The following is a 14,032-nucleotide window of genomic DNA, read 5'->3' on the forward strand; positions in this document are numbered from 1 at the left end:
GGCAGCCAGTCATGGTTGTGCTTAAATGCAGGGAACAAATGACATAGGGTTCCCCCATATTTAGGCAGAACCAGCCCTGGTTGCCAAAATACGGGGGACAATTGACGTAGGGGATCTGATCCGGTCCTGGAAATACAGGGGGGAAAAATGAGTAGGGTCCCTCGGTATTCTCCAGGACCAGCAGTGGACTATTTCTAACGGGGGGCTGATGCCACAGCCAGGGGAGACCTTTCACTGGGCCCCCCAGCCACAGTATCAACCCTGACCGCTAGTCAGTCCAGGTCGGGGATCCCCGAGGAGCTGGAGACCCACCCCCCCCCCCTAATAAAGGGGTCCCCCTCCTCAGGGAACCCCAGGCCCAGGTTGATAGTCCGGGGCTATGCCCAGCACCCCTGGGTGGCGGGTGCTGGGTTGATTGTGTTGTCTGGTGCATTTTAAAGAATATTTTCTTTTGCAGGTGAACTATAGGTCCCAGCACGTCTCCCTGCATGCTGGTACTTGGAAAACCACAAGTGCCAGCATGCTGGGTATTAGGGCCCACTGCCACCTGTAAAAAAAATCAAAAATATTAAAATAAAACAACACACTTTAATATTGTAATATTGGGGGACGGCAGCCTTTAAGCTCTTTTGCATGGCCGCCACCACCCCAGGACTTAGATATCTTCGCCTGGCAGGGGCCAACTCGCCTGGGCTTCGGTGGATTCGCCTGGCGGGCACCAATTTCACCAAATTGATTTCAGAATGTTGAAAAAATGTAATCCTTAAAATGTGGCATGCTGATAGGTCATATGCACTGAGTAGTGGAAGCACAGAATTTCTTGAAACAGAAGCATTACAGGTCCTCTTCACCTTGCTGCGGCATTGAGTAAGATACTCCTGAACCATGGTTAGAACTATGTGCACAAGCTTTGGCTTTCAGTTACCATGGATGTTGCAGTAATTCTTATTTAATAACTCTGGACTGTTTTATCTTCTGAATGTCTTTGCCACTGAGAATTAACGCCCCATTTCTGAACCTTCCAACCTGCCCGGATGGCACCACCGCTGATCCTTTCAGTTTTCTTGTGCTTCTGAAAGGAAATAAAGTTGTATTTTCCATTTGTCAGCAAACACGGCAATGTAGATTGTTACATTGCAGAATGTAAGGAATACGACAAGACACAATTACAGTAGTGGCAAAGGTGAAGTCACAGTGACTATGACAAGTTGTACATTCTTATGGTGACTTTGTAACCACCACAAGTGAAAGACGACAATTTTTATGAAATAGCAGTGAAATACAAAACCTAGAATACCCTGGTAGCATAAATATCCAGACCCTTTCACAATGGGGTTGTAGTTGTGTTCACAGTTAACCAAATTCAAAAATCATGTTCAAAAGGCAATTAACATATACCTGCCAGCAATGATAATTATTGTAATTAACCCCAAATATAAAGATTAGCTGTTCTTGGAGGATTTCCTTGCTGTTTTCTTGGTTGCATCCTACTGGGATAGCCAGGTAGCTTCCAAAACATCTGAGGCCAGTGTTGGCAACCTGTGGCATTCCACTGTGGAACTACACGTCCTAGCATTCCCTGCCACAGTTTTGCTGTTAGGACATGTATAATGCTACAGCAGCTGGAATGCCGCAGGTAGTCTGCTCCTGCTCTAAGGGATCTCATTGTTAAATGGAGAAGGGTCTAAAAGAATTTCAAAGGCAGTACACACTGTGAAGGATATCAATGTGGCACAACAGGACATTGCCAAGCTCAGGACGTCCATCCAGAGCTTATGACAGGACATAAAGAAATCTCCTACAAATATAGAATTTGACGGCAGAGAAGACCCACTTGGTCCATCTAGTCTGCCCTTTTTCTCAAGAGGTCTATGGCAGCATAAAAGGAGCTGCAGGAAATTCTGCCAAGATTTGGTCACTCCCACATGTACTGTAACAACAAACTCCAGGATTCTGCACATCTGGACTATGTGGTAAAGTGAAAAGACAAAAGCCACCTCGAACAAGTACATACAAGCCCATGAACGAAAGAGAACATAAAATAAAAAACATTCAATGATGCGGGTTAAGATCTTTAATGGTTTGGTCTTAATTCTAAAATATGTGTAGCCCACAGCTCATCACCTAAAGAACACCCTACCTACTGTGATGCATGGCGGTGGCAGAATGATAATTTGAGGCGGTTTTTCCTCAGCTGGGCTAGAGGCTATAGTCAGATTAAAGGACATAATGAGCAGCTCCATATATGAAGACATTTTGGCATGAAACCTGTTGGCTTCTGTCAGAAAGTTGAAGATGAATTTCACTTTGCAACAGGATAAAAACATATTTAACTCAACCAAGAAATAGGTTATGGTAAAAAAACAAACAAAAAAAAAAAAAACTTACCCTTGTTAACTCTTTCTTCGAAGTCCATAGGGTCCACAGGGGAGACAATGGGGTGTAGGTGGGACCTGGAGGATCAGACACCAACAGCAAAGCTTTTCAATCCCAGGATGCTCTGGTCCTTCCCCCCATACCCCACCCACAGCCTGAGGGCAACTCAGTTTTGTTAACAAACCTAAGGCAGGAGCAGGATAGAAGAGAAGGAAGACTGGTACACTGAAGAATCACACTCACACGGAGAAGGAAACAAGTGACCAAGAGAAGAAACCCATAGCAGCCAGGTGCGTGTGTACCCTATGGACTTTGAAGAAAGTTAACAAGGGTAAGTTTGACCATAACTCCTTTTCTTCTTCAGGGTCCATAGGGCTCCACAGGGGAGACAACGGGGATGTCCCAAAACAGTTGTTCAAGAGCGGGAACGCTCCTGAGCTGAGAGGAGAACCCTACGCCTGAAGGAAGCATCCTGACAAGCAAATGTATCAAAGGCATAAAACCTAAAAAAAAAAAAAAAGGTGTGGACAGAAGACCACGTGGTCGCCTTGCATAGCTGTTCAGCAGAAGCGCCACACCGGGCTGCCCACGAGGGACCCACAGAGCGAGTAGAATGAGCAGATAATGTAGCCGGCACAGGAAGGCCAATGTGTATGTAAGCTTGTGAGATAGTCATGCAAATCCATCTGGCCAGAGTGTTTGTTAGCTGGCCATCCCTTCTTGTGGAATCCATATAGGACAAAGCGAGAGCTAGATTTCCTGATGGAAGTAGTACGGTCCAGTAGATCTTCAGAGCACGGATGACATCCAAGGAGGCCTCACCTGCTGAGAGGTCTGGTGATTGATGATTGATAGGCCGGAACCACAATTTCCTCCTTAAAGTGGAAAAGAGAAACCACCTTGGGTTGGAAGCCCGGTCGTGTTCTAAGAACAGCCCTGTCCTGATGAAAGATTAAAAAGGGGGAGCAACATGAAAGTGCCCCTAAATCCGATACCCTACGGGCAGATGCTATAGCTAGAAGAAACAGGCTTCGCAGTGAGCCACTTGACATCCACTGATTCATGGGGTTTGAATGGAGGTTCCTGAAGTGCGTGGAGAACCACTGACAAATCCCATGGAGCCACAAAAGGGACAAAGGGAGGTTGTATACGTAGAACACCGTGCAGGAAGGTGTGAACATCCGGTAGTAGAGCAATTTTGTGCTGGAACCAGATTGACAAAGCAGAGACGTGTACTTTCAGAGATGCTAGGCGGAGGCCTAGATCCAATCCAGCCTGCAGAAAGGCAAGTATTCTAGAAACCTTAAAAACTTGAGGGTCATCGTTTCTAGGAGCACACCATTTGAAATATGTATGCCATTTTCGATGGTAAATTCTGTCTGAGGCTGGTGTACGTACTCTAAGCATGGTCTGGACCACAGCTGTAAAATCCCTTAGCAGTTAAGGTGGGTGGGTATCCACTACCCAAATTAAAATGAGCTATTGAACGATAACGATATATCGTTCATTATCCGTTCACAAATCGGCCATGAAAATGTTGCAAAACGACCAGTGATGCAAGCTCCCAAGGTCTGCATTGCAGAGTGAATTGACAATTGGCGAATGCGGAGCAGTCTGTGCGCACTCATTGCTGTAGTATTGACATCTTGTCTGCTGTTAGGAAGATTCTCTGACCCTGAGAGTCCAGGATGGTTCCCAAATGTACCATTCTTTGAGAAGGTTTCAGGGAAGACTATTTCCAGTTGATCAGCCAACCGTGTGTTTGTAGAAAGGCAATGGTTACCTGCAGATGGCGGTGAAGAATTTCTTGGGAAAGCGCACTCCCGCTATCTATTAAGAATCCCATTCGTATGGAGGGATTCCATAGATGTGGAATGTGCCTTGGATGTAGGCAGATTGTAAATACTCCCTTCCAAGTACACTGAAATGAAAATTAAAGAGGAAATCTTTAAAATTAAGGATTTTATAATTTGCCACACCACCAATGTGATCTACCTGGTAGAATGTGATTGCGGACTTCACTACATAGGTAGAACCACAAGATCTTTAAACACCCGCATTGCGGAGCATCTCAGAAATGTGAAGAGAGGATTACAAACATAATTTGTCTGAACATTTTAGGGTTGCACATAATTGTTCCACGAAACATATAAAACATATAAACAATTTGTCGGAATGAAATATATCAAGTCCAACTGGAGAAATAGGAACGTGGAATAAAGACGGTCAATGGAAGAAATTAAATTAATTTTAAAAATTGAATACTCTAGCACCATCCAGTCTTAATCAGGACTTCGAATTAAAATGTTTTTTTGTGATATATATTTTTATACTTCATATTCTAATTAGAATTTTTATGTTTTTTATAAATATTCTAATCTTATCTTAAATGGTGATCCTTTTAAGGTGTTCTTTTATATGATATTTTTTTTTACCCATTTTTACATGTGGTCATCCTTCTATTTTAAATTAACAATACTACACAATGGTGGTGTCCTCCCCTTTTTTTGGTTTTATGTTTTTATAGAGGGAAACCCATCATCCATGAGCCATCAATGATAGTAAAGACAACTCAGAATGACAAGGAACTAGAAGTATCGGGCATTGGGCCCGATTCAGACCCGTTCGCTATGATGCGGACGCTCGTAGCTGGCCGATAGTCGCTAACTGCGTATGCATCGCAATGCGCGTGTGCGAACCAGTTACTGCGATCGGGAATCGAGCGCTCGTAGCATACAGACTGGCCATTACTTTGAGTGACAGATAGCGCTGTTTGTGGGTGGTAACAGGGGAAGGTGCTTGTGAACGGAGGAGTGGTGATGCGAACGCAAGCGTGTCTGGCCATCAAAAACGCGTCTTATGGGTGTGCATAGCTAGCAAAGTAGCGTCATTGTACACGTCACTTGGTTGTATTTCAGCTTGCAATGATCGCAGTACTTGCGGCGGGGTAAGGTCTACCTCAAGCACTGCGTGCAGCTCCGATGGCTCTCGATGGTGCCGATTAATCATATACTTCCTGGAGATGATGTGTGTTCAGTGAGAAAAAAGTGGTTGTCTTCATACCGGCGTGCGTTCGCTCTGTCATCGCTCTCTAAAACATAGCGGGCGTCCTTATAACAGGCAGTGCGATCGCATAATTTGCATACCAGACCCCTTTTAGCTGTGAGAGAGCACAGCTTAGCGACTGGGTCTGAATGAGCTCAATAGTTTCATAGACTTAGACCACTCGATGACGTGACTTCCGGTCTGGGAGTCTGACATTTCCGGTTTTCGTGACTGGAAGCAACAGCTGCTGATTCAAGCCCCAGGGCCTCTGGTTTAAGGATGGGGACAGTAGAGGAGATAGCCCAGGAGGGACTGCGAACTAATGGATTAACAAAGTGCACATCGTGACTTCCGGTTTTCGAGTAATCGGAAACAGGAAGTGACATCACCAGCGCTAGGTACTTTAAGGAAGGGATTGAACACAGAGTCTCCATGCCTTGATAAAGGGACAGGTGGCCCCAAAGTGCGTTGGCAGGAGAGGAGGCGGCAGACTGCTGTACCCAGGACAGAGGGGCGTGGCAGGGAGGTAGAGAAGGATTCCGGATTCAACCATACTTACCTTGCACATTTGCCTCCTGGATCTGGTAAAGCACATCTACATTTTTATCATATTCGTTCATCCAGAGATATTCTGCTACTATTTGAATATTTATGTTTTTATACAATTATTAATTGAGAGACCATTTGCTGCTATTCGAATATCTATAATCGTGGATAACAACTCATCTTTTAAACCTTGTATTTTTCAGTCTGTTGATATATATTAAATTTATGCATATTAACATTGACCGATGACATGTGTTTATGGTGCAATATCGTCACAGTAAGGAGATACTCGAATATTTCAACTAAGGGTAGCGCTTGAAATTAGGGTCTGATTCAGACCCGCTTGCGAGCGCTCGATGGTGCCCTAGTGCGCATGCTCATGACGGAGGGAGCTCCGTCGTGCGCATGCGCGAGACCCGCATAGCGACGGCCAAGCAGTCGCTATGGGTCTCGCACCAAAGGGGGCGTGCTGTCGATGGTGAGTGACAGCACGCCCCCTTTGGTGGGCGTGCCAGGGGCGTTGATGCCCAGACGGAGGCCTACCGTCTGGGGCCGGCCCCACTGACATCACTAGTGATGTCAGTGGGAGTGCTTTTGGCTCTGGCTCTGATAGAGCCAAAAGCACTCCTGGGCTTGCAGCAGCGAAACCCTACAGCAGGGTCTCGTCGCAAGCCCGATGGTCGCGATGGTCTTGACCATCGCGACCATCTTTTTGGCCGCTCGCATAAGCTGTGGGTGGTTACCCACAGCTATGCGAGTGGCCAGGAGGCCGCTCCAATTTTAGGTAGGAGGGCCCTGATTCAGAGCGAGCGCTCTTGTCAGAGCATCCGGCTCTGAATCAGGTCCTTAGATCCATACTTTTATATTGATTTGTGTATTTAGGAGTGGGTACACCTTTTTTCTGATCTTGGGCTGCTCTCCCTTAGGGCTCTACTTACCACAATCCGCATTTGTAATGCGGATTGTAGTGTGATATTACCGACTGAATTTGCATTGCGAATTCAGGCAATACCAGACGGGAATTACTACAAATCCGCTTGCGATAAAGCTCTGTCCTTGTGAATCCCCCCCACACACTTATCACGGTATTTTCGCAAAAAATACCGTGACATGTGCCAACCAACCATCGCTAAGCCCCGCCCCCATCTAAGGCTTTGCAGTATATGCAGAGGGCAGTAACACAGGCCCTCATTCAGAGGCGGTCGGAGGATGCAAGCGGTCGCTCAGAAACTGGGCGGCCGCTTGCATCCTGACCGCCCACCTCTGTTTCGTTCGTTAGGCTGTGGGTTTACACCCACAGCTCTAACGACCGCTCGGGTGATGGTCGCGATGGTCAGAGACCATCGCGACCATCGGGGCTTACGACGAGACCCTAGGGTAGGGTCTCACTTGTCGCAAGCCCCGGAGAGCTTCTGGCTCTGTCAGAGCCGGAAGCTCTCCACTGACATTACTAGTGATGTCAGTGAGGCCTCCCCCAAACGGTAGGCATTCCCATGGGAACGCCTCCATTTGGGCTGCCACCCCCCCGGCCCGCCTTCCAAACGGGGCGAGCTGTCAATCAACATCGACAGCTTGCCCCCTTTGGAAAGAGACCCGCTACGACCGGCGCTGTCGGTCGTAGCGGGTCTCACGCATGCGCACGAGGGAGCCGGCTCCCTCGTGCGCATGCGCACTGGCCAAACATCGAGGCGGCCGTGCGGTTGTAGACTGTACGGCCGCCTCTGAATAAGGTCCACAGTCTTGGAAGCCACCAAGGTAGTCACAATTTTTTCCAATTCTGTTCCAAACAGGATATCCCTACAATAAGGCAGAGACTCCAGAGCCCTTTTAGAGTCGGAAGTCAAACAATGCGGTGGGTCACTACAGAAGTGGCAGATGCCTTGGAAGTTAGGAGAGCCGTATCCATAAATGCTTCACCTAAATGGGAGGCTGCATGTCTAACGTGAGATATGTAGGACAGCTGATACCTCGAAAAATCAGGGGGAAATGTCCACCCAGGCCATAGCCCTAGCAGTAATAGCTCCTGTAAGAGAGTATATAGATTTATGACAAACATCTATTATGACTATTATGACAAACATCTATTCTTCTGTAGTTTCCTTCGAGGAGGTTGCAGTATGTATTGGTAAGGTAGCATTCTTGACCAGACGAGTTACATGAGAATCCACTGCTGGGGGAACTTACCATTTAGTGCAATCAGCAGCGGGGAGAGGGTAAAAGGAACTTAAATGTTTTGGTACCTGAAACCTTTTCACTAGGCATATTTCAAGCTTCACTCAAGTGATCAGATAGCTGGTCAGAGTGAGGACACTCTGGTAAAACTACCTTTTGTCGTTAAAGAGTGGCTGCTTCGTCTTAGGAGCGGGTTCCGCCTCTACTATTTGTAGAATAGACTTTACAGCTCTCACCAGTGCTGGTATATTTAATTTAGAGGGTGGCTCTTAGTTTCCTAATAAGGAGTCAGAGTGAGAGGTATGAGTTTTCTGCCTCCCCAGAGGATACATCAGACTGTTAGCTGGGTGGACTGGGAAGATAACAGCACGCTTAGGTTTACTTTTGCTGAAAAACTGTAGATGTATTGGCCAAACTCTGTACTGATGTAGAAAGTATGTCTACCCATGGGGGAGGCAAAAGATGTGCAGGGATCACCGGTTGTGGCCTTCCCATAGAGGAAGTTACCACAGGGACCACTAGGTGGTCTGCAATTTTTGCCAGCACCTGTGAAAAGATAGCCCAGGGTGGGTCCTGAGGAGAAGACATTGGGGCTGAGGGGCCCGGGGCGGTATAGCAATTTGTACAAAGACCATCCTGACTGAGGTCCTCTGGAGCTAAGCCCACTGAGCAGGACTTACAAGACACCAGAGTAGGAGCAGCAGCATCAGCCTGGTTGCTATTCTTTCCTCTGCTAACCATAGACACAGGGATAATAAAATATACAATCTGACACAGTGCAGTGAGCAACCCAGATGTATGTGAAATATGGCACAGTCTAGTGAGCAACTGCATTATATAGTGTGTGATAGCCCTCCCAAATCTGTGGGAGATGTGAGGGACAATGAACCCCTATACCTTAGTATGCCAGGGTTATAGTAAAATAAAGGGAAATGTATAAGTTTGACAGTACAGAAAGTAAAGATCAGCGCTAGCACAAGTCACATACAAACGCAGGAAAGTACTATGTATCTGCAATGGGCACTAAATCAACTACACAGACTGCAGTGGCTGGTAGGATATAGCGCTGTATAACCCGGCCCTTAGGAGAGGTATACAGGGAGACTGGACCCAGCATTCCTGGAGCTCTGCTTGCCGAAAATGGCTGCCGCGCGTCTCTGAGGGAGCGAAGGGTGAAGGAGGAGCAGCTCAGGGCACAGCAAGATCGCAGTGGAATAGCGCCGAGCTGGGGGAGGGGCTGGAGAGAGTGCCTTATTCCCCTTGCGGATGTTAACCACTGGGTCCCCTGGCCTGTAGAATGTGTCTTTGCGCCAGTATTCTATATGCCCCGGTGGTCTAGTGGAGTCATGGGCGAACCAGTGTGCACATCAGCGCCTCCGGTCTGTTTCCTGAGACCGGAGGCAAGGCTGCACAAAGAAGCGAGTCCCCGCAAGCATGGATCCACCTTACCTGTCCCCTGGATTCCGGCTGCAGTCAGGGGTTCAGGGAGCCTGCTAGCTAGTCCCCCTCAGAGCCCTGTCGGGAGTACCTAGCCAAGGGCTGGTGTCCGGCACAGCTGAGGGGTGATGGAGCAGCAGTGCAGACATCCAAGGGACTGTCTCGTGCTACTACTGAGTAGTAAAAAATACTAGAAATAAGAAATGAATCATAAATAAGCATGGGTTGCGTAAAGCAGCCACACTGTTAAAAATGGTGATCCAGCCCCTGGCGGACACCAACGAAACTGAGTTGCCCTCAGGGTGTGGGCGGTTGTATAGAGGGAAAGACCGAAGCATCCTGGGATTGAAAAGCTTTGCTGTTGGTGTCCGGTTCTCAGCTCTCACCTACACCCCATTGTCTCCCCTGTGGAGCCCTATGGACCCTGAAGAAAAAAGTAAGGGGCTATATTTACTAAAGATCAGTTTTTCAAAGCTGCAGACTGAGGGCTGAATTTAAAAAGGGCAATAGTGATACCTACAAAACAAGCCTCGTCTTTTTAGATCAAGTCCTCAAAAGAGTCGGGAATTATCAGCTTTGAAAACTGACCTTGGAATGGTCCAGCCAGAGCCCAGATCTCAATCCCTTTGAAAACCTGTGGAATGAGCTAAAGAAGGACCCCATTGCAATCGGATCGACATTGAACTCTTCTGCAGTGACAATGATAGATTAGGTAAGAACCAAAATCTTGTTTTTTTAAATAATTCTCAGTTTTTCTGAAGCCACAGGGGACACAGGAAATCATGAAGTATAGCTGGTGATGGAGGAGTCTGGGCACTAGAGTTAACTTTCAAGGCAGCTCAGCCTCCTCCTCCTCCTCCATACCCCACCCACTGCAGTAATTTTTCATCTGGCAAAGACCGAAAAACAGAGGGGAGAAGGGGAGACAGAAAACAAGGCACATAACACATCCAATATGAGGGCAGGACCCGGAGCACAAAATACGAGATATGGTAAGAACTTACCCTTGTTATCACTATCTCTGCGAAGTCCATAGGGTTCCAAAGGATACCTTGGGGTATAGGTTATGGCAGCAGACATCGGGCACCACAGAGTTAAGTTTTCAGCCTCCCAGGATGCACTGTGGAACCTCTTCTATACCCTATGGACTTCGTAGAAATAGAGATAACAAGGGTAAGTTTTAACCATCTCTCATATTTTCTACTTCAGGGTCCATAGGGTATCCACAGGATACCTTGGGGTTGTCCCAAAGCAGTATCCTTTAAGGGTGGATACGCTCCTGTGCTGAAAGGAGAATCCGCCACCCGAAGGAAGCATCCTGAGAGGTATCAAATGCATAATACCTCACAAAAGAGGACAACTTGGCTGCCTTGCAAAGCTGAACAGCAGAGGCACCACGGCGAGCTGCCCATGAAGGACCCACAGACCTAGTGGAATAACCTTTAACAGAGGATGGTACAGGAAGGCCTTCATGAATGTAAGCCTCAGAAATCGCCATGCAAATCCATCCTGTCAAAGTTTGCTTAGTGGCAGGCCAACCCTTCTTATGGAAGCCATAGAGGACAAACAAGGAGTCCGACTCCCTAAATGAATTGGTACGGTCAACATGAATCCTTAGAGCACCTACCACATCCAAGGAGGCCTCACCAGCCGAGAGGTCTGGGGAATTAAAGGCCGGTACTATAATTTCCTCATTAATGTGGAAACTTGATACCACCTTAGGTAGGAAACCAGGGCGAGTGCCAAGCACTGCCCTATCCCTATGTAATATCAGAAAGGGAGGTCGACATGAGAGAGCCCCCAAATCTGACACCCTTCTGGCCGAAGCAATGACCAGAAGAAACACAATCTTAGCTGTAAGCCATTTCAAATCTACTGAGCCCAATGGTTCAAAAGGCGGTCCTTGGAGAGCCCTCCGGACCACAGCCAAATCCCAAGGAGCCACTGGTGGAACAAAGGGAGGCTGAATACGAAGTACACCTTGCATAAAGGTGCGGACATCAGGAAGGGTAGCAATCTTACGCTGAAATCACACTGACAGAGCAGAAACCTGCACCGTCAGGGAAGCAAGACAAAGACCGTGATCTAAGCCCGCCTGTAGGAAAGCCAAAACCCTGGATATCCTGAACACCTGAGGATCATAGCCTCTAGGTCAACACAATTCAACACTCTGTGGTAAATTCTTGCAGAAGCAGGCTTTCGAGCTCTGAGCATGGTGTTAACTACAGAGCTAGAAAAACTCCTGGACCTTAAGAGGGCTGTTTCAACAGCCACGCTGTCAAAGACAGACGACCCAGGTCCGGGTAATGGCAAGGATCTTGGGACAACAGGTCCAGACATTGAGGCAACAGCATCGGAGAGTCTATGGAGAGACTCCAAAGATCTGAGTACCAGTGACGTCTGGGCCACGCAGGAGCTATCAACAGAAGCGTGCCCCCTTCTTGCTTGAATTTTCGAACCACTTGAGGAAGAAGGGAGAACGGAGGGAAGAGGTACGCAAACTGGAAGGTCCAACGGACCGACAGAGCGTCTACCAGAAGAGCCTTCGTGTCTCTTGTTCTTGACCCATACACAGGCAGCTTGTTGTTGTGTCTGGAGGCCATGAGGTCTATCTCCGGAAGACCCCACTTGTTCACCAGAAGTTGAAACACCTCCTGGTGAAGAGACCATTCTCCTGGATGCACGTCTTGACGGCTGAGAAAGTCTGCTTCCCAGTTGAGGACTCCTGGTATGAACACTGCCAGGAGATGGCAGGGAGATTGCCCTCCGCCCAGGCCAGAATGCGGGACACTTCTGTCAGTGTCGCCTGACTTCTTGTCCCTCCTTGGTGGTTGATGCAAGCCACCGTGGTGGCGTTGTCCGACTGCACCTGCACGGGCTTTCCGTGGGGAAAGTGTCTTGCTTGCTGAAGACCTTTGAATACTGCCCGAAGTTCCAAGATGCTTATTGGAAGAGCAGATTCTGCTAGTGTCCACCTGCCCTGTAACCAGTCACTGCTCCCCAGCCGTGGAGACTGGCATCCATTGTCAAAAGGACCCATTCGCCACCCAAAAGGGGCGTCCCCTGTTTAGGTGAGCCGTCTGTGGCCACCAGGCCAGAGACCGACGTACCTCCGGAGAAAGCACCATGGTCTGTCTTTATCCGATGGGGCAACCCATTCTATCTGGAGAGGATCAATTTCTGCAGAGGTCTGGAGTGAAACTGGGCATATTCCACCATGTCAAACATTGACACCATGGAGCCCAGTAACCTCATCGCTGCGTGAATAGACACTCGGCGGCTCTGAAGGCAACAGCGTACCTTTGCCTGTAATGCAGAGATCTTTTCCTCTGTCACAAAGATCCTCTGTTGTTGGTAGTCCAACAGGGCTCAGAGATGGAGCATCCTCTGTGAGGGAACCAGGGAGAATTTCTTCCAGTTTATCAACCAGCCGTGATTCTGCAACAGATATTGGCAGTTGCAGATGGCGCTGAAGTATCTCTGGAGACCCGGCTAAGAACAGAAGGTCGCCCAGATAAGGCAACAAGCGGATCCCCTACATCTGCAGGTGGGCTGCCATGACTTTGGTAAACACTTGAGGCACTGTAGCTAGACCAAAGGGCAGTGCCTGGAACTGGTGGTCGAGTATTGCAAACCTGAGGAATTGCTGGTGCGCTAAGATAATAGGGACATACAGGTAGGCATCCTGAATGTCCAACGACACCATGAAATCTCCAGGCTCCATTGCCAATATAATGGAACGTAGGGTCTGCATCCTGAACAGAGGAACCCTCAAGCATTTGTTTAGGGACTTGAGGTTGAGGATGGGCCGGGTAAGACCCATTGGGCTTTTGTATCAGAAAGATATTGGAATAGTATCCCTTGCCCCTCTCGGGTAATGGAACAGGCACTATAACTCCAGCCTGGAGCGAACTGAAGAAGTCGGCCTCCCACTCTGGGGTCCCCCAAGGGGAGGCCCGTCCCGTCAGGCTGAAGGCTTATCGTCCGACATGGGAGTCGGACGTCTAGTCTAGTACTCCAAGCCTGTTTCTTTGGCTTGGCAGATTTCCTGGTTCCTGATAGCCTTGGAAAGGACGGTACCTTACCCTGGGCCCTATAGGGCCGAAAGGACGAAGTACTAGACCCTGATTGGACTGTAGCAGATGGCAAACACGCTGATTTAGCTGCTGCCAGTGTGGCCACAATTTTGTCTAGATCAGGACCAAACAGAACGTGTCCATTAAAGGGCAAGCATTCCAATCCCTTCTTGGAATCTGCATCCGCTTTCCAAGAGCGCAACCACAGGGAGCGGCGAGCCGCTACTGCTGCCGAGGAGATTCTGCATGTGAGGAGACCTATATCCAAGGCTGCCTCATTAATGTACGTGGCTGAGTCTTTGAGATTGCCCACTAACTCCACCTGCTCAGCGAAAGTCAGTGTCCAGAGACATATCCAAGAGGCTCTGGCCACCCAGCAC

General features: G+C 48.2%; 1 protein-coding gene across 2 annotated transcripts in view; it reads right to left on the reverse strand.

Annotated features, from left to right (window-relative positions):
* Nucleotides 1-568: 568 nt before the first annotated feature.
* The window catches only part of FSAF1 (40S small subunit processome assembly factor 1), a 55,441-nt gene continuing 41,977 nt past the window's right edge, over nt 569-14,032 (reverse strand). Inside the window, exon 7 of one of the 2 annotated variants that reach the window (XM_088457436.1) lies at nt 569-1,069. In XM_088457436.1, coding sequence (XP_088313562.1) covers nt 946-1,069 — 124 coding nt within the window. In that variant the 3' untranslated portion in view covers nt 569-945. Of the gene's footprint in view, nt 1,073-14,032 lie in introns of both variants that reach the window. The other variant, XM_088457435.1, reaches the window with a different exon arrangement.

The sequence above is a fragment of the Taudactylus pleione genome, unplaced genomic scaffold (genome assembly GCF_031769625.1).
Source record: "Taudactylus pleione unplaced genomic scaffold, aTauple2 ptg000760l, whole genome shotgun sequence".
NCBI classification, from domain to species: domain Eukaryota; kingdom Metazoa; phylum Chordata; class Amphibia; order Anura; family Myobatrachidae; genus Taudactylus; species Taudactylus pleione.